The sequence below is a fragment of the Bos indicus x Bos taurus genome, chromosome 19, assembly GCF_003369695.1.
Source record: "Bos indicus x Bos taurus breed Angus x Brahman F1 hybrid chromosome 19, Bos_hybrid_MaternalHap_v2.0, whole genome shotgun sequence".
Taxonomy (NCBI): domain Eukaryota; kingdom Metazoa; phylum Chordata; class Mammalia; order Artiodactyla; family Bovidae; genus Bos; species Bos indicus x Bos taurus.
The window spans coordinates 63356508-63377039 of record NC_040094.1 but is presented as its reverse complement, the minus strand read 5'-3'; the positions used below and the strand labels follow the sequence as shown (position 1 = coordinate 63377039).

Genomic DNA, 20532 nt, shown 5'->3' with positions numbered 1-20532 from the left:
CACACAGCCTTTGTCTTCTGGCTTATTTCACTTAGCATCATGTCCTCAAGATTCACATGTGTTGTAGCGTATTGCAGGCTTTCCTTCCTCTCCAAGGCTGAATAATATCCCATTGTGTGTATGAACCGCACTTCACTGCGCTTACCCGTTTATGTATCAGTGGACACTGGGGTCGCTTCCATGTTTTCTGGTCTGTATGTTTTTGAACTGTTATTTAAGAGTCAGGTTAACTAAAAGTTGTCCTTATGGTTTGTCTCTTAGAGACACAGCCTTTAGTAATTTTTGAATTTTTAAAATAATTCTGCTCTTTTATGTCAGTCACATAGGGGAAGTTTTATAGCTTACTATTTATAATATTAAAGAAAAATGAACACATCTATTCCAGATTGAGCTTGTCAGTTTCCTCACTCTAGTTATCAGCACATGCTAATGACTGAAATATTAAATACCTGAGGGACACCTTCAGCATTGAGTTCTTTCAGTTAATGTCTATTTCTTCCATAATTAGTTGATACATTTTTCAGCATAGTTTTTCTATTTGAAAAATCACCGTTGGATTGAAGCCAGTGCATTATCAGTGTTGCCAGCAATTTAAAACACCTTCCTCTAAGTTACCATTACATGCCTAGTCAACTGATAAAAATATACAGAATGATGACGCCCAGCCCTGGAAGGTGTGTCCGGTCAGGGGATGGTTGGGTTATGTGGCGCCTGTTGAAGCATGCGGTGCCTTAAACAGCTGCCACTGGGCTTCAGAAAACGCTGCATTCTCAGCTAATGCACAGACAGTGACAGTGGCACCAGGTGCCCTCAGCCTGAACCAGCTGACCACCTGCTGGCTGGGCACACCAGGGTCCTTGCGCTGCTTTCCCTGTGAAAACAACTTGAAAGGCCAGATGCAGTTTTTTAAAGCACATTTGTGTGTGTGTGTGTATTCACAAACGGTTGAGTTAGTTAGGATGCGCAGATGTCAACATTTAAATGAAAACAGAAACCCAGAAGTGTGAGCGGAGTGCTGAAGGCATCTCTCGCCTTGAGGACCGAGTGAACTTGAACTTCAGTTTGGGGACTTGTATTGGGCACAGGAGTAAAACAAAGTCCAGGCTTTGCTTAAGGTGATGATCTAGGCTGCCACTGGGCCTCGAGCTGGGACACGGAAGGGCCACCAGGCGCAGACGAGTTAGAAACCAGAGAACCGTCACCAAGCGGGGAAGAAGCAGGGAGGGGTGAGCCGGGAGACGGGCCTCGACACGTGCACACTGCTGTGTATTCAACAGGTGACTGACGAGAAACTGCTGTGCAGCACTGGGGGCCCTACTCGGTGCTCGTGGTGCCCTAGCTGGGAAGAAATCTGAAGAAGAGGGGCTGTATATATAGGGCCTCCCAGCGGCTCAGTGGTAAAGAATCCGCCTGCTAATGCAGGAGATGCAGGCTCAATCCTTGGGTCGGGAAGATCCCCTGGAGGAGGAAATGGCAACCCACTCCAGCATTCTTGCCTGGGAAATCCATGGACAAAGGAGCCTTACAGGCTATAGTCCATGGAGTTGCAAAGAGTTGGACACGACTTAGCGACTAAACAACAATAATATATATATATATGTACATATTCACTTTGCTGCACAGCAGAAACTGACACAACATTATAAAGCAACCATCTTTGTGACCCTTTGGACTGTAGCCCACTGGGCTCCTCCATGGGTTTTCCAAGAAAGAATACTGGAGTAGGTTGCCATTTCCTTCTCCAGGGGATCCTCCTGACCCAGGGATCGAACTCAGGTCTCCTGCGTCTCCTGTATTGCAGGCAGATTCTTTACCCACTGAATCATCAGGGAAGCCCTTAAAGCAACTGTATTTCAATTTAAAAAAAAAAAGAAACCAGTAAACTAGAAACAACCTTAGTGTTGAGTGAGGTGCTCCTGAAAATCCACGCCTATAAGCTCAGGAACATCTGATGCCCGAACTGTCACATCAGTGTGCCCTGGGATACGAGGCTGAAAACTTGCTCTAAAGTCATCCAGACCTGCTGACATCTCCAGGGTCTGTCAGGGTCAGATGGTGGCTGGAGAACCACTTCCAATCCCATCAGACACGAGCCTGCATTTGAAAAGAGTAACACGTAGTGTGACAAAAACAAAATACAATGACCCCAGGGTCTTAAAAATTCTGAACAACAGCATGGGAGCTGCAAACAGTTGAGATGCTGGAATTATCAGCCTCAGACAGACGGTCATGCTTAGTATATGCTGTAAAGGGAAAGACTTTAAAGGACTTGAAAATATTTACTAAAGCGGTTAAAGACATTTAAAAATCGCCATATTTGTGTAAGAATAAACTCCCCAAAATAAAACAACTGAAATTCAGAATCTGTATGGATTTGAGACCTAATTACATGCAGAAAATGCCTAGAATGTAGGTGAGAGGAAAAGAGATGGAAAATATGAGAAATTCATGAAATGAAAGAATAGGAAGATCTAATTTACATCTGTGTGAGTTCATAATGAGTGGAGAGAGAATGGAACAGAGACGTTAAATTAATAAGTCCAGCCTGATAATTCTGTAGCCTCTAGAACTGTGAGAGAGTAAACACGTCTAAAGCCACCCAGCTTTTTGTACTTTGTTGTGACATCCCTGGGAAGTTAGCGTGCCCACGTGTTTGGGAATTAAGAGACATACTTCCAAACAGGTCATAAGTCAAAGAAAAAATAAAAATGAAAGTTAAAAATGCTTTGAATTAAATGATAACGAAAATACCGTGTATCTAAGAGATTAAACTTACGCAACAGTAGAGCAGTATTCATAGTCTAAGTTTATAAATCAAGAAAGAAGGAAGGATAAAAATAAATGAGTGAAATATCCAAGATAAAAAGTTAGAAGAATAAAAAAAGATTCCAAGAATGTAGAATGCAGGACATAACAAAAATAAGAGCAGAAATCAATGAAATAAAAACAAAAATTGAGTAGCAAGTACTGAGGAATCTCAGAAACATAATGCCAAATACTTGAAGAAGCAAGTTGCAGAAGAACCAAGTAATATTCCATTTGCGAAGGTATTTGAAACAAAACTAAACGCGTTGTCCGGGGTAAAACATTTCCGGTGGCGTCTATGTCTGAGCCCGAAGGGGCTGGCAGGGCCGGAGCAGGAGGGCGGCGGAGCGGGGCGGCGGGGCGCGTCTGTCAGCCTTGCGGCGCGTGTCCTTCCACGCACTCCCGTCACATCCTCTGCGCGTTTCCCTAACAAGGTGATTGCGGACATGGAGGCGCAGGTGCACAAGCTGAGAGAGGAGCTGGTCAGCGTGAACTCGCAGCGGAAGCAGCAGCTGGTGGAGCTGGGGCTGCTCCGGGAGGAGGAGAAGCAGAGGGCCGCGCGGGACCACGAGGCCGCGGTGAGCAAGCTGAAGGCCGAGTCGGAGAAGATGAGGCTTGAGCTGAAGAAGACCCACGCCGCCGAGACGGAGCTGACGCTGGAGAAGGTAGGCGGCTGGGCGGTGGGAAGCGGGCGGGCGTGCACGAGGCCCAGGCCGCCGCCTTGCCTTCCCGGCTCACCTCTCAGGGGCCGTGGCCTGGAGCCGGCCCCCAGTTTATAAGCCTTGCAGGTGCGCGGTCTGCAGGTCTCAGGCTTCCCTAACACCCCTGTCTCCCGGGGAGGGACAGATGGAACACCCCCTGCCGAGTGACGAAAGATGCGTCGAGCATCACCCTGGGCAGGAGTATGTGGGCTCTGGCGTTGAGTGGAGGCCCTCGAAAGGGCTGGGCTTTGTCCCCTGTGAGCAGCGGAGGCCGGGGGTTCACTTCCGCCGAGGGCAGAGCTGGACGCAGGGAGACCAGTTTAACCACTGCAGGCATGCGGGCGGGAGGTGACCGTGCTGGCGTGGCCAGGGGCACGGAGGGCGGTGACCGGCCCCGTCCCCTTGGGGCCCGGGTGTCCGCAGCGGGGCTCAGGGTTTGCTTCCGGCCCAGACGTGTCGGGGCGGCGAGGGGCAGAGGGCGCGCGCTGAGCGGGTCGTCCAGGGCGGCTGCATGGCGGCGCGCTGGAGCCGACGGACACTCAGCCTCAGTCCCCTCTGCTGAGAGGCAGGGGAGCGTCCGAGCCTCAGGGACACAGCCGGCCGCGGGGCCTTCGTGCACCCAGTGGGGTCACGGGTGGCCATCCCGTCAGAACAGCACAGTCAGAGCTTTGAGGCAGAGTGCACAGTGTCTGGGCCAGGGCGTCTGCTGCGGGGCCATCTCAGCCTCTGGCCACAGCGAGGGGGACCATGCGGACAGAGCCGCCACCCCACCCCCGCTCCTTGCCCCTGGAAAGCTCCCGCCCCCGCCGCTCATCGCCGCCCACCGGGCAGAGTGTCTCTAAGGACACAGGCTTTGTTGGCCTGGACACCGTGTGCCCCGAGGGTTAAAGTCCAGATAGTGAAGCCAGACTTAAAACAGGCATCTGAGGCCTCCGTTCTCTTGAATCAGGTGTCCACATTTTAATAAAATGTGGTTCTTTTCAATAAAAGCAGAAAGTTTTCAAGTATAGGTTTATATGTGTTCTAATTTATAGATACAGATTATAGATAATAGTATTGGACACTGCCAGTAACTTATTTGGCCAATATTTCTGGAATATCTTCTGTGTCTGAGGCATTATCCCAGCACTTGGGAGCCACGTAGAAAGGCGAGAACGAGAGGCCCCTGTCCCTGAGGAGCCCGTGGGCAAGGACGGCTGCGGGACACGCAGGGGCTGTGAGCAGGGCACGGTGAGCGGGGGAGGCGCGCTGGAGTAAGGGCGTCCGGGGCACCCCTGGGACAGGTGAGATTCACCTGGACGCCACGACGCGGGGCTGGGGCGAGCAGGCGCTGAGCCGCACCGTGATGGACGTGTATGTGGCCGGGTGGCCAACGGGGCGGCGCGGTTCCAGCCGGGCCTGACCAGCAGGCCCGCCGAGCTCACACGGCACTGGTCCTAGCCCCGAGCTTAAACCCCGAGGTCACTCAGGGCTCCTTTGCCGTGAAGTGTCAGGACCCAGTGGGCTGTTAGGAGGCTCTTCTGTCAGCGTTGGCAGGACCAGCGCAGAGGAGGGGTCAGTCCAGGAGGGGCCCCCAGGGCGCCTCGAGGTGCCTGAAGGTGGCGACCCCACCGGAGGAGGCGCGTCTCAGAGTCGGCCCAGCGGGCAACCGTTCCGTGCGAGTCCCGCTCTCGGCATTCACGAGCGGCCCTGTCGGGGCCTCTGGTCCGGGAGAGGATGAGCTCCGTTCGGGCCCAGTAGTGATGTGGATTGGAGGAGCATTTGTAGACGACCCTCAGGAGGGCCGGACGGAGCGGAGGCTGCAGCGCGGGGGCTGGGGAGCGTACCCCCAAACCACCAGCCGTGCTGGACTCGTGAAGTTGGGGAGGAGACAGGGGTTGTGCAGAGGAAGAGGAGAAAAATGTTTTTTCCTGGAAATAGCGGCAGAGGCGGTTTGGAAAGGACGCTTATCAAGGATGTGACAGAAAATCAGGAAGGCCGAGCGGGGAGGAAGGTCCCGGATTTGGAACTGAGAACCGCTGTGACCGGGGGCAGAGCACTGCAGGCGGCGGTGTGGACTGAGCGTGGCCTCGGGACCGTGGGCAAGGCGGGGGCGCTCGGGGACGGGGCGCCGCAGGAAGGAGAGGTCCACAGAGTGCAGGAGTCAGGGTTTGGGCTGAAAACGTCTGGAGACACACGAGCGGAGGAGGAGCCTCCTGGTGGGACTGTGGACCCTGATGCTTGCGGCCGGGATGCAGCTGTGAGCCGACTTCAGTCCAGCCGCGCGGACAGCGGCCAGGCCTGGGGGCTGCCTCCCTCGCTGCCTGCAGGTCTCTGCCCGGGGAAGGCTCCCCGTCCCCTCACCCTGCTGTCCTCTCCGCTCGGTAGAGCATCAGGGCAGGCGGGCTGCCCAGGCCGAAATTCTTCTATTTTTTTTTTTTAACATTTTGCTTTAAAAGTTATCTAAATTGATGCAAAAATTAATATCTTCATACTAAAAATTTTGTCAACATTTCCATTTTTCCCCTTAGTTTAAGATCCCAGTAGAATTACAGGGTCAAATTGCTTTTCAACAACATTGTACTAATTTATATTTTTCCCCACAGAATATCTGTTTCATATAGCCAGTCCTTAGTATTAATACTCTAATTTGGGGGCAGGGTGTTAGTGAGAAACATTTATTGTTTCTGATTTCATATTTAAGAGTGAGACTGGATGTTTACAGCAGATCTTTTAGTCACATTTCATTTCCTGAGAATTGTGTGTTCATGTCCTTCAGCTCTTTCTCCTCTGTTGATGTCCTGGCATTGTTCTCATCACCTTATATAAACTTCGTATTTAGGATGATAAAATTCTTGGTGGCAAGTATTTTTGGTATTTGCCTTTTAATTTTGTCCTTTGATTTTATGAAACACAAAAGTTTTATTTGTATTTAGTATACTCTATCAGTTCCTTTGTGAAATCTCCAGTATAAGCAGTGGCTTTAAGCTTCACAATTTGATATCTTAAAATATATGAACACATCACACATTTTGCACACTGTACTGAATTTAAAAAGCTCTTGTGAAATTGACATGGTACTTACAGGCTTGGGCTCCTAGTCTATAATTTTAATGGCATCTGAAGGACTGTACTGGAATTCTGCCAGGCGGAAGTCACCAAAAGGCCTGGAGCAACAACTCAGCATCTTTTTCAAATTTAAGAAAAGCTCCATATGGTGTAATTATCCAAAGCTAAGGTCACAGAAACTACTTAAACCTTTGAGATTTATAATTAAAGGATTAATATTAACTTATGAAGACATTGTCATTTTGGCTTAAAATGGATTTCTGATCTCAATTCTGTTCTTTTTACTTTGATCTTTTCCCCAAGTTTTTCCTTTGCAAAGAAAGTGAAGTTTGTGTCCTTAAAATGTTAAATTAAATGTTATTCTCAAACAGTTCAGATTTGCAAAAACTGTTCGACACACAGTGCCCAGCTTGACCCTCTCGGAGCTCGGGCGTCGGGGGGCTCCCGGTGGGTGTTTCCCAGGCATGTGCCCCGCAGCTCGGGCGCTGGGCTCTAGCAATGCCTCTGAACGTAACAGGCAGTTAATCTAATACAAAAGAAAAAACCTGAGCAGATGGAAACTTGGAAAACTTAGTTCAGTTCAGTCGCTCAGTTGTATCCCACTCTTTGTGACCCCATGAGCTATAGCAGACAGGCCTCCCTGTCCATCACCAATTCCCAGAGCTTACTCAAACCCATTTCCACTGAGTCGGTGATGCCATCCAACCATCTCATCCTCAGTAGTCCCCTTCTCCTCCGGCCCTCAATCCTTCCCAGCATCCGGTCTTTTCCAGTGAGTCAGTTCTTCACATCAGGTGGCCAAAGTATCGGAGCTTCAGCTTCAGCATCAGTCCTTCCAATGAGTATTCAGGTCTTTAGTATTCCTTTAGGATTGACTGGTTTGACCTCCTTGCAGTCCAAAGGACTCTCAAGAGTCTTCTCCAACAGTACAGTTCAACACATCAATTGTTTGGCACTCAGCCATCTTTATGGTCCACTTCTCACATCCGTACTTGACTACTGGAAAAAGCATAGCTTTGACTATATGTTGGCAAAGTAATATTCCTGCTTTTTAATATGCTGTCTAGGTTTTCGTAGATTTTCTTCCAAAGAGCAAGCATCTTTTAATTTCATGGCTGCAGTCACCATCTGCAGTGATTTTGGAGACCAAGCAAATAGTGTCTGTCACTGTTTCCATTTTTTCCCCATCTATTTGCCATGAGGTGATGGGACCGGATGTCATGATCTTCGTTTTCTGAATGTTGAGTTTTAAGCCAGCTTTTTCACTCTCCTCTTTAACCATCATCAAGAGGCTCTTTAGTTCCTCTTCACTTTCTGCCATAAGGGTGGTGTCATTTGCATATCTGAGGTTATTGATATTTCTCCTGGTAATCTTGATTCCAGTTTGTGCTTCATCCAGTCCTGCATTTTGCATGATGTACTCTACTTATTAACATTTAGAATTTTAAGGTATCTTCAGTTGCCTCAATTGTAAGCCCTCTTTGGGTGGTAATAGGGGCTATGTCTTATACACATGTGATGAGAGGAGCTGTATGTCCCTCCGAGGCTCAGTTTTACACCAGTGTCCAGCTCTCTCCTGCTTCTGATTCTCATGTGATGCACCTGTTTCACAGGGATTCCACGAAGTAAATACTGGAATCGTTTCTGGGGTGTTTGCTTATTAAGCAGAAATAGCAGCATGTCTGTCATCATTCGAGCTTGAATACTTAACATGGTCAAGGTCTCACCACCCCCACATGAGTGGGACTGCAGAGTCTGGCATGTGGACGGAGGAGGGCAGCGTGCCGGGTCTCCCAATGACCTTCTTCACCTCCTCCCTCCGCCCTGCTGCCCCAGGCAGAGCACTCCTGCTTTCTAGCAAGTCTGGAGAGCAGGTCAGTCTGCGTGCCTAAGCTAGACAGCTGTCTTACCAGGAGAAAATTAAAAGGCAGTGTCTTTTATGTTAGGGGTTATTTGAAAATAACATCTAGAATTATAAATAAATCAGTTTGTTTTAAAAGTAAACGTTTAAAATTTCCAAGTCCCCCTTTTCATTCTGTGGCCCAGCTTCCCGATGTGCTGACTGTACCAGTAGCGATGGGAGCACCGCCGTTCACCGGACGTTGCTGGCTTTATCCTTTGAGATGTTCTTGAGGGAAAATTTTTTCACCTAGGATGAAGGAAAAATCTCTTAGATCAGTGCAGCAAAAGGTAGTTATTGACCTGAGAAGTTGCTGAGAGGAGAATAGTGTATTTGCCATCTTCAGAGAGTGACATTCAGACTGAGGAGCGGGCGCCAGTATCCGTGCACAAAGGCTTCTGGGTGTGTGCTCGCCTCTTGTGAGAGGAGGCGCGTGGCGAGCAGACGGGCGTCAGGCGTCGGGTGTCCGGCCTGAGGTTGCGGAGGAGTCAGTACAGGACAGCGGACGGCCCTGGGCCGAGAGCCAAGTCTCGTTCTGGCCATCGTTCATCACGAAAAGGAAGCAGTTATTCTGGGTGAGGCAGGGCTTCCTGATTCAGTATCATGAGGATTAAACATGATTTTAAGTGATCAATTAATTTAATTGAGTACCTTACAAGATACAGTAAAAAATAATAGTAACTGTACATGACCAGGAAAGGTTTAATTGGCTTAAATAAACCTCTTCGTCTTCACAAGTAATCAAGGAAATACTGAGACAAGAAGCTACTTTTCATGTATCAATTAAGCATGTTACTATTACTATAAATAGAACCAAGTATTCTTTTAAAATAAGGGTACAAAATACTGAGGGTGCAGTGAATAAATATTCTAAAGTGCTGTTACTGAGTATAAATTGCTACAACCTTCCTGAAAGCCTTCAGTAGCCTATGTTAGTAAGTTTAAAAATATCTATGCCTTTTGATCTAGTAATCTTTTCTGGTTACCATAATATCAATACTAAAACCTGAAAATGATATCCCTCTAAGCACAAATTAATCTCACTCATGAATATTGTGAAAAGATCCAATGAAATACTAGGCAATAGAGGTTAGTATTGCATTTAAAACATCATGTAATAGAGTATTAAAAAGCAAAGACATTACTTTGCCAGCAAAGGTCCATATAGTCAGAGTGATGGTTTTTCCAGTAGTCATGTACAGATGCAAGAGTTGGACCATAAAGAAGGCTGAGTGCCAAAGAGTTGAGACTTTTAAATTGTGATGCTAGAGAAAACTTTTGAGAGTCCTTTGGACAGCAAGGAGATCCAACCAGTCCATCCTAAGGGAAATAAACCCTACATGTTCATTGGAAGGACTGATGCTGAAGGTAAAGCTCCAGTTCTTTGGCCACCTAATGTGAAGAGCCAACTCTTTGGAAAAGACCCTGATGCTGGGAAATATTGAAGGCAGGAAGAGAAGGGGATGACAGAGGATGAGATGGTTGGATGGCATCACCAACTCAATGGACATGAGTTTGAGCAGACTCCAGGAGATAGTGAAGGATAGGGAAGCCTTGCTTGCAGCAGTTCATGGGGTCTTGGACATGACTTAGCTACTGAACAACAGCAGCTTACCATGACCACATGAGATTATTCCAAGAATGCAAAAATGGCTTGATATTAGGAATGCTATTAGTGTAATTCACTATATTGATAAATCAAAAGTGAAAAATTGAATGAAGTCTTCTCCATATTCTTTACAGTGAGCCCAAGCTTCTGTAAAAAAGAATCCTCAAACCGTGGACTAGTAAAATTGGGAGTTTATTTTGCTCTCTCATCACATTCTGGTTCAGGGTGGGAGCCAGTGGTTCCGTCCCAAAAGGTCATGGAGGGCCAGGCTGGCTGGTGGCATGGCTCTGTCGTCTCCAATGTGGAGCCTCCCTCTGCCTTGAGTGGTTCCTGCATCACCAGTGCTCAAGCAGCAAGAAGGGGCAAGGAGGACGAGGACAACCGATGTGCTTCTCAGGAAGTGCGACGGCAGCTGCCTCTCACTCCCATCAAACCGCACTGGAGAAATCCTAGTCCTGGGCTGCTGCAGGGGAGCAGGGGCTTGTGAGCGTGTGTGCAGAGGGCTACTGTTTCAGAAGAGAAGCATGGACGCTACGGGCGATTAGCAGGCAGTGGCACGTTTGTAATACTTCAGCATTTGACACCTACTCTGTGTGTAGTGATCCTGGAAGCTTGCTCTAGCAGTGAACGAACAGCCAGAGCTTCCTGCCTTCTCAGAGCTCACACTCCAGCAGGAGACACAGACCCTAAACCACAGAATTTTAAAAAGGCCTGAGTGGACTTCCCCGGTGGCTCAGTGGTAAAGAATCCGCCTGCTAATGCAGGAGACATGGGCTTGATCCCTGGGTCAGGAAGATCCTCAGGTCGGGAAGATCCCCTAGAGGAAGAAATGGTAACCCGCTCTAGCATTCTTGCCTGGAGAATCCTATGGACAGAGGAGCCTGGCGGGCTACAGTCCGTGGGGTTGCACAGAGTTGGACACGACGAAGCGACTTAGCACACATGCTCCTGAGATGAAGGAGGAGCAAGCCATACGTAAGCTTACATTTAGGGGAAAAGGGAATATGCTCATTCATTTCTTTGCCAGATGGTTTATATGTGATTTTGAAGTTACATTCTTCAGTTCCTCCATCGTGCTCTTCATTGTCACCACTCCAGGCTGAGCAGTGATGTGCAGAAGTCCCCAGAGGGTTGTTGTTGTCCTGCCCCTAAGCCCGGGGGCATCTTCAGCCTCCTGACTGTTCTGCCCCTGGGAGACAGAGTCACAGGACAGGGCTCGTGGTCCTCAGCCTTGTGTGACGCTGGTAACAGCCGGATTGTGACCTCAGCCGCCGCCTGCCCACCAGGGTGGGAGGCTGTGCCCCAGGAGCATCAGAGCAGAGCTGGAGCTGTGCCTCTCCTGAGCCTGCTCCCCGCTCTTGGCCACTCCTGGGTCTTCATGAGGCAAAGGACATGTGGGCTTCTCTGACTTTAGACTCCTTGGGTCTCAGGGAAAGTCAGGCCGGGTGTCTGATGGGGCTGAGGGGAGAGTGTGGTGGCTCCCCTGAGACAGAGCAGGCTGGGAGTCTGCGGCCCCTGAGGGACCCTGGACCATCTGGCCTCAAAGAGAAGAAGGTAAGATGGAGACCCAGGCGGGAGTCGTCCTGAGAGACGGATCTCAGCACTGGGTGTGTCGGGCACTGGCCGCCCCAGCCCTGTCACCTCAGTATTTTAAGGCGGTGTTCGGTTGCTCAGCCGCGCCCCGCTCTTCGGGACCCCGGGGACGGCAGCGCGCCAGGCCCTGTGTCCTTGCTGGGGTATTTATTGAACTGTTTTTCTAATTTCATATTCAGTCATTTATTGTCTTACCATTGAATTTTGAGTGTTCTTAATGTATTTCAGATACAAATTCTTCATAAGATTTATGATTTGAAAACACTTTCACAGTCAGTGGCTTCTCTTCTTCTTTTAACAGTATTTTTCAGAGCAGAAGTTCCTAATATTTATGTAATCCAGTTTATCAATTTTTTCTTTTAAGGTCAGGCTTTTGGTGTCATTCCTAAGAAATTTTTGCCTATCATAATGTCACAGGGATTTTCTCCTGTTTTCTTTTACAAGTTTTATATTTGTTTCTGTGGTCCATGTGACTGGTGCAAGATGTAGATTGATTCCATATATCAGCACTGTTTGTTGAAAACATGATTTTTTTCCTCTGTGAATCAGCTTTGCAGCTTTGTTGAAAATCAGTTGGCCGTCCATGTGTGCCGTAATACTAGACTCTCAAATTTTGTTCTTTTGGCATGTATATCTTTCCTTCACCAGTGCCACACTGTCTTAATTATTGTAGCTTTTATAGTCAGTCTTGGAGACAAGCAGTATGGGTCGTCCAACTTTGTTCTTTTTCAGAATAGTTTTGCTCACGGTAGTTCTTTTGCGCTTAGAGTCAGTGAAATGAATTCTGCACAGAATCCTGGGACTTTTCAATTGTATTAAATCTATTTCTCAGTTTGGAAAAAAATGAAATCTTAATGATATTGAGTATCCCAGTCCATGAACTCAGACTGTACTGTCATTTATTTAGTTTTCTTTATTGTCAAGAAAAAGAAATGCAAAAAAGCAAAATGGCTGTCTGAGGGAGCCTTACAAATAGCTGTGAAAAGAAGAGAAGCGAAAAGCAAAGGAGAAAAGGAAAGATATTCACATTTGAATGCAGAGTTCCAAAGAATACCAGGGAGAGATAAGAAAGCCTTCCTCAGCAATCAATGCAAAGAAATAGAGGAAAACAACATAATGGGAAAGACTAGAGATATCCTCAAGAAAATTAGAGATACCAAGGGAACATTTCATGCAAAGATGGGCTCGATAAAGGACAGAAATGGTATGGACCTAACAGAAGCAGAAGATATTAAGAAGAGGTGGCAAGAATACACAGAAGAACAGTACAAAAAAGATCTTCACGACCCAGATAATCACGATGGTGTGATCATTCACCTAGAGTCAGACATCCTGGAGTGTGAAGTCAAGTGGGCCTTAGAAAGCATCACTACGAACAAAGCTAGTGGAGGTGATGGAATTCCAGTTGAGCTATTCCAAATCCTGAAAGATGATGCTGTGAAAGTGCTGCACTCAATATGCCAGCAAATTTGGAAAACTCAGCAGTGGCCACAGGACTGGAAAAGGTCAGTTTTCATTCCAATCCAAAAGAAAGGCAATGCCAAAGAATGCTCAAACTACCGCACAATTGCACTCATCTCACACACTAGTAAAGTAATGCTCAAAATTCTCCAAGCCAGGCTTCAGCAATACATGAACCATGAACTTCCAGATATTCAAGCTGGTTTTAGGAAAGGCAGAGGAACCAGAGATCAAATTGCCAGCATCTGCTGGATCATCAAAAAAGCAAGAGAGTTCCAGAAAAACATCTATTTCTGCTTCATTGACTATGCCAAAGCCTTTGACTGTGTGAATCACAATAAATTGTGGAAAATTCTGAAAGAGATGGGAATACCAGACCACCTGACCTGCCTCTTGAGGAACCTATATGCAGGTCAGGAAGCAACAGTTAGAACTGGACATGGAACAATAGACTGGTTCCAAATAGGAAAAGGAGTATGTCAAGGCTGTATATTGTCGCCCTGCTTATTTAACTTATATGCAGAGTACATCATGAGAAACTCTGGGCTGGAAGAAGCACAAGCTGGAATCAAGATTGCTGGGAGAAATATCAAGAACTTCAGATATGCAGATGACACCACCCTTATGGCAGAAAGTGAAGAGGAACTAAAAAGCCTCTTGATGAAGGTGAAAGAGGAGAGTGAAAAAGTTGGCTTAAAGCTCAACATTCAGAAAACTAAAATCATGCACCTGTTCCCATCATTTCATGGGAAATAGATGGAGAAACAGTGAAAACAGTGTCAGACTTTATTTTTTTGGGCTCCAAAATCACTGCAGATGGTGATTGCAGCCATGAAATTAAAAGACGCTTACTCCTTGGAAGGAAAGTTATGACCAACCTAGATAACATATTAAAAAGCAGAGACATTACTTTGCCAACAAAGGTCCGTCTAGTCAAGGCTATGGTTTTTCCAGTCGTCATGTATGAATGTGAGAGTTGGACTGTGAAGAAAGCTGAGCACCGAAGAATTGATGCTTTTGAACTGTGGTGTTGGAGAAGACTCTTGAGAGTCCCTTGGACTGCAAGGAGATCCAACCAGTCCATCCTAAGGGAAATCAGTCCTGAATATTCATTGGAAGGACTGATACTGAAGCTGAAACTCCAATACTTTGGCCACCTCATGGGAAGAATTGACTCATTGGAAAAGACCCTGATGCTGGGAGGGATTGGGGGCAGGAGGAGAAGGGGACGACAGAGGATGAGACAGCTGGACGGCATCACCAACTCGATGGACACGAGTTTGAGTGAACTCCGGGAGTTGGTGATGGACAGGGAGGCCTGGCGTGCTGCAATTCATGGGGTCACAAAGAGTCGGACACGACTGAGTGACTGAACTGACTGACTAACTGACTATCTTCCATCCGCATTTGCGGTTCTCAGCATACAGACGTTGCTTTAATTTTATTAGATTTGTACCTAATCATTTCATGTTTTCAGCATTCTCATTTTTTCATTACCACTATCGAGAAGTACAGTAGAGTTTTTCAATAGTGATTGTGTATCCTGTGACCTTTTTAAACTCACTTATTTGCTCTAGTTACTTTTTTGGTAGCTTCTTTGGAATTTGTATGTAATCAGATAAGTATTGTTTAACAGTTTTCTTTATGGAGGATTAATTTTAATTCAGTGAAGCAACCTATGTTAACATACTTTATTTCTCACAGAAGCATATTTTATTACTAGACTGATGAATTTTTAAAAATGACTTCTCAAAACAAACCTAACATATTTAGAGCCAGATGATGTCACATCAATCATGGAAAATGCATCCGGAATCCAGAGCATTTTTAATTTCCCAGTTTACTTTATTGTGTCCTCAGACCCGTATGTGGTTTTTAAATAACAATGATATCCATAAATTATAGGCATGTAATAGGTATATTGAATTGCCTCTTTTAAAGATACAAGTTATTCTTGATCTTATTAATCATTCTTTTTAAAAAGTGATTTAAAATTAGTAGTTTATGCACATATTCTAAATATTACATTAGATTGAAAGCCTCTACTACTTAAATATTACATAATTTTTGCAAAAACAACTATATTGAAATCAGACACAAAATATATTTCTCCTACACTTGAAAATTTGGTGGAAAAATATCAGTGTTTGTAATGTCATTTTCAGTGAATCAATGTCCTTTTTTAAAAACAATATCAGTTTGATAGTTGAGAAGTTGTTTTAAGTATTGGTATTCCCATAATTGTGTCTAAAAATCTAACTGTTGTGTCTTAAACTATGTGCATGTGCGCTGTGCATGCTGAGTCATTTCAGTCGTGTCTGACTCTCTGCGACCCCATGGACTGTAGCCCATCAGGCTCCTGTTTCCATGGAGATTGTCCAGGCAAGAATACTGGAGCAGGTTGCCATCCCCTCCTCCAGGGGATCTTCCAGAACCATGAATGGAACCCTACATTGGCAGGCGGGTTCTTTACCACTAGCGCCACCTGGGAAGCCCATCTTAAATTACAGTACCCTGAAAAATATATATTTTTAATTGATTAATTACATTAGGGTATGTTTTGAATTTTATTTTCTGAATATATATATGGAGACAGAGCAAACACTGAGCTGTATGTCCAAACACGTTCCTAGTAGATACACACATATGTGTGTGTCCACAAGCACACTAACCCATGTCAGTAACAGTACAGGCTTTATCAGTGCATTTACGGCCAAAACACTAGCTAACCGGCCAGGTGGAGAGTACTGTATGCCATTTTTAAAGTTTTTCACAATGCATTACAAATTATTATTGGAAGAAAGAAAAGCTACACTTCTAAGTGCATGCAGATGTGAATTTTGGCTAACAGGGCTGTTTTTAATATTCATCTATGGTATTTTCTTGGCAAAGAGAACAGACATTTGTTCCCACTGCACGAATTTAGCAGCTCAGTAGACATCCTTGGACAGTCTAAGGAAGCAGCCCTGGGTTGTGGAAAATACCTCATAAAACCTCGGTGGCTTTGAGTCTTATTCGTGACGTTGCTTTTATTATTATACATTTCCTGTTATTATTGGATGAGGAATTTTAACAGATTTTAAAATAAGATTTTAAAGATTTATAATTTAGGCCTCTAGTTCTGTTAATTGTTAAAATTCCAATATAGATTATGGTGTTTATTAGACCCAGATCACCTTATTAAATTGAAGGAAGTCTCATACGTTTTAGAGACTTCCTGTGAACAAGAAAGTATTAGAACTGTCATCCTTGGCCATAACTCATGGCCCACCTAGTCCTCTACTTGGTGTCTGACAGCTCAAAAGAGAATGAACAGGTGGTGTGGACCCCCAGAGCTTCAGCTTCCTTAGTTTGTGGGTGAATGAGTCAGTGTGTATCTATCAGGCATTTACCTTATACTTAGCTCCGTGCTGATCAGGGGGAGGAGCGTAAACCTCCCCTGCTTCCTGGGAGCTTTTGTTATAGTGGAAAGTGAAAGTGAAGTCATTTCCGATTCTTTTCGACCCCTTGGTGTAGCCTACCATGCTCCTCCATCCATGGGATTCTGCAGGCAAGAATACTGGAGTGGGTTGCCATTCCCTTCTCCAGGGGATCTTCCTGACCCAGGGATCGAACCCTAGTCTCCCGCATTGTAGGCAGACGCTTTACCGTCTGAGCCACCAGGGAAGGTTTTTATCGTGGTGATAGTGAGAAATACAAGCATAAACGAACCTACCTGTATGGTGATGGTGATGGTTTAGTCACTAAGTCCTGTCCAACTGTCTATCTAAAACTGGGTATCTCTGCATGATAAAATTCTAGCTTAGGTACAATGCTGGAAATCTGAGGTCTGTGATAATCAGGGACTGTTTTATGGAGAAGATGGTCTTTGAATTGACACTAGATACAAATTTCTGAGGCAGTCCAGTGGGACAGCAAATGGCAAGCAAAGAGCTCAGAACATATTGGGGGGTTGTCAAGCAGTGATTATGAAAACTCTACGTATTAAAAAGTTAGAAGATTACATTGTAAAGCTTTTAAAGCTTTCTATTTACACTTACTAAGAAGTTGCTAAAGTGCAAAGAATTTCCATCCGTCCATCACTCAGCTTCTCCCCAGGTCAGCACCTTACTTAGTGTGACCGTGGAAACCTGGAAATTAATGCTGGTAATGGCACTCCACTCCAGTACTCTTGCCTGGAAAATCCCATGGATGGAGGAGCCTGGAAGGCTGCTGTCCATGGGGTTGCTGAGGGTCAGACATGACTGAGCTACTTCGCTTTCACTTTTCACTTTCATGCATTGGAGAAGGAAATGGCAACCCACTCCAGTGTTCTTGCCTGGAGAATCCCAGGGACGGGGGAGCCTGGTGGCTGCCGTCTATGGGGTCACACAGAGTCAGACACGACTGAAGTGACTTAGCAGCAGCAGCAAGATAGTTTGTATTTGTGCTGGTTAATACCTGCAGACCCTCTCTGCGTTTCTGCAGCTTTCCCACTGACGTTCCTCCTCTGCTGTCCCAGGGTTTAATCCAGGGTCTCCCATTGTACTCAGTTGTCAGCTCTTTTTCGCCTCCTCCAATCCATGACACACTCTCAGCCTTTCCTTATTTTTCATGTCTTGTCACTTTTGAATAGTACCAGTTATTTTGTATAATGTTTTTCACTCTGGATGTATTTTATCTTGTTTCATGAGCAGACTGAGGGCCTGTGTTTTTGGCGGGAATCCTACGGAGGCAGTGTCGTGCCGTCTCCAGTGCGTGGTATCAGTGATGTCGAGACGCTGTGTCCCTGCTGACGTTAACAGCGGTCGCTCGGTCAGGTTCCCTGTTGTAAAGTCGTTTTCCCTCTGTGACGGGTAACCTGACTTGAGGATCTACTCTGAGTCTGTGTGCAGACCATGCATCTCCCCAGACTTTCTCCCACCTCTTCGTCATCCACTGGTGAATCTTGGCCTGCGTTTTTTCACTCGGCTCTCCTTTGCAGTTCTGGCTTTAATTTCACTGAAGGTGGTGGGTTTTTTTTCCATTTTTACTTTTTCACATTGTTAGCGAGAAAATACTAAAATTCAAAGATGGCTTTTTAAATGCAAGCTTTTTTAGAGTAAGGAATCAAATCTAGAGGGAAATACAAGGAAACAACATGAAGCTGGAGGTCAGGTTTGTGAGAAAACAATGAATGCTGGGTTTGTCTGCCTCTTTGAGGGGAAACTGAATGTGACTCTACATTTTTTAGGAACAAATGTCAAGAGAGCATCACAATTAGAACAAGATTCAATGCAAAAAAAGATTCAATGGAATACAGTTTTAAAAGTCACTTGTTCAAATTCCTGGAATTGAAATCTTCAGATAAAAATTTACTAGGGGTTCTTCGTGTAAAGGAAATCAACCCTGAATATTCATTGGAAGGACTGATGCTAAAGCTGAAGCTCCAATACTTTGGCCACCTGCTGGAAAGAGTTGACTCATTGGAAAAAACCCTGATGTTTAGAAAGATTGAGGGCAGCAGGAGAAGGAGGCAACAGGTAACAGAGGATGAGCTGGTTGGATGGCATCATCAACTCGATGGACACGAGTTTGAGCAAACTCTGGTGATGGTGAAGGACAGGGAAGCCTGGCGTGCCGCAGTCCGTGGGGTCACAAAGAGTCAGACACAACTGAGCGACTGACACTTTCACTATTTTTTTCCTCAGTGAAGAAGACAGCTTGTAATGTGGTTCATATCCTCAAAACATTCTCATGGAACATAACATTTCTACAGGATATTTTCTAAAGATGGCAGCGTGCTGGGCATTCTTTTGTCATCGTTGTTGTTGTTCAGTCAGTCGTGTCCAACTCTTTGTGACCCCATGGACTGCAGCACGCCAGGCTTCCCTGTCCTTCACCATCACCAGAGTTTGCTCAAACACATGTCCATTGAGTTGGTGATACCATTCAACCATCTTATCCTCTGTCGTCTCCTTCTCCCACCTTCAATCTTTCCCAGCATCAGGGTCTTTTCCAATGGGTCAGCTCTTCCCAGCAGGTGGCCAAGGTATTGGAGCTTCAGCTTCAGCATCAGTCCTTCCAATGAATATTCAGGACTGATCTCCTTTAGGATGGACTGGGTGGATCTCCTTGCAGTCCAAGGGACTCTCAAGAGTCTTCTCCAACACCACAGCTTGACAGCATCAATCTCCAAAGGCTGAACATAGAATTGCCATGCTGCTGCTGCTGCGTAGTCGCGTATGTCATTTCTGACTCTGTGTGACCGCATGGACTGCAGCCTGCCATGCTCCTCTGTCCATGGGATTCTCTAGGCAAGAGTACTAGAGTGGGTTGCCAAGCCCTCCTCCAGAGGATCTTCCCGACCCAGGGATCGAACTCAGGTCTCCTGCATTGCAAGCAGTCTTTACTACTGAGCAACCAGGGAAGCCCATAGAATTACCATAGGACCCCTCAATTCCACTCCTAAGTATATCCCAAGAGAATTGAAAACACATGTTCATGTAAAAGTGAAGTGAAGTCACTCAGTCGTGTCCGACTCTTTGCGACCCCATGGATTGTAGCCCACCAGGCTTCTCCACCCATGGAATTTTCCAGGCATGAGTACTGGAGTGGTTTGCCATTTCCTTCTCCAGTTCATGTAAAAACCTATACACACATGTTCATAGCAACATTTATTTGCAGTAGTCACAAAGTAGAAACAACTCAATTCCCATCTAATGGTGATAAATGGACAAGTGTGGTATATCCATATAATTAGATGTTATTTAGTCATAAAAGGAATGAATTACTGATGCCTGCTACAAGGTGGATAAGCCTTGAAAATATTGTGCACATGAGAAGAGGCAGACACTAAAAACCACACGTCATATTATTCCATTTGTAAGAAATATTCAGAATAGACAAATTCACAGAAACAGAAGGTAGACTCAGGGTCTCAAGGCCTGAGAGGGGATGGAGAATGGCAGCCAATGGTGCAGGGCCTCCTTCGGGGCAGAAAGCACTCTGTGCTAGACACACAGTTGTACAGCTTTGTGAATACAGTAAAAGTTGTTGCACGGTACACCTGAAAAGGGTGAACAGGATGGTGAATAAATTATATCTGTTTAAAAACGACAGTGGCTTATGGAAGCAAAGGCGACCAATAACACTGAGAAGGGAGCACGGCAAGGACTGGGAGCAACTGTGAGGGAGGCCATCGCCTCCACACGGGGGGCTCCGGCCCTCAGTCCCAGGGTTGTCTGTGGTTCACTGGTAGTCACATCTCTCAATGCATCTTTGATTTGTCCCCGCTGCACTCTGAAAAATACATCAAAATTAAACATCTTTAAATGAAGACTTTCTATAGGAGAATCCATTTGGAAGTGTGTCAGCAGTTGGGTGCCCACATGTTTGTGAAAGACATGGTAGAAAGGTAGATAAACATGCAAAGAGTTCAAAGGCCATCATTTCCT

The 20532-nt window shown here is 45.9% G+C and overlaps 1 protein-coding gene across 11 annotated transcripts in view; it reads left to right on the top strand.

The window, feature by feature from the left end:
- CEP112 (centrosomal protein 112) overlaps window positions 1-20532 on the top strand; it is a 339838-nt gene that overhangs the window by 211348 nt on the left and 107958 nt on the right. For 10 of the 11 annotated variants that reach the window (XR_003506951.1, XM_027519223.1, XM_027519224.1 and 7 more), the window contains one exon: window positions 3240-3470. The exons of the other annotated variant lie outside the window; for it this stretch is intronic. Coding sequence is in view for 9 of the 10 variants with exons in the window: in XM_027519223.1 (XP_027375024.1) it covers window positions 3240-3470 (231 nt within the window). In the remaining variant the exon portion in view is untranslated. The remainder of the gene's footprint in view (window positions 1-3239; window positions 3471-20532) is intronic. 11 annotated transcript variants of the gene reach the window in all.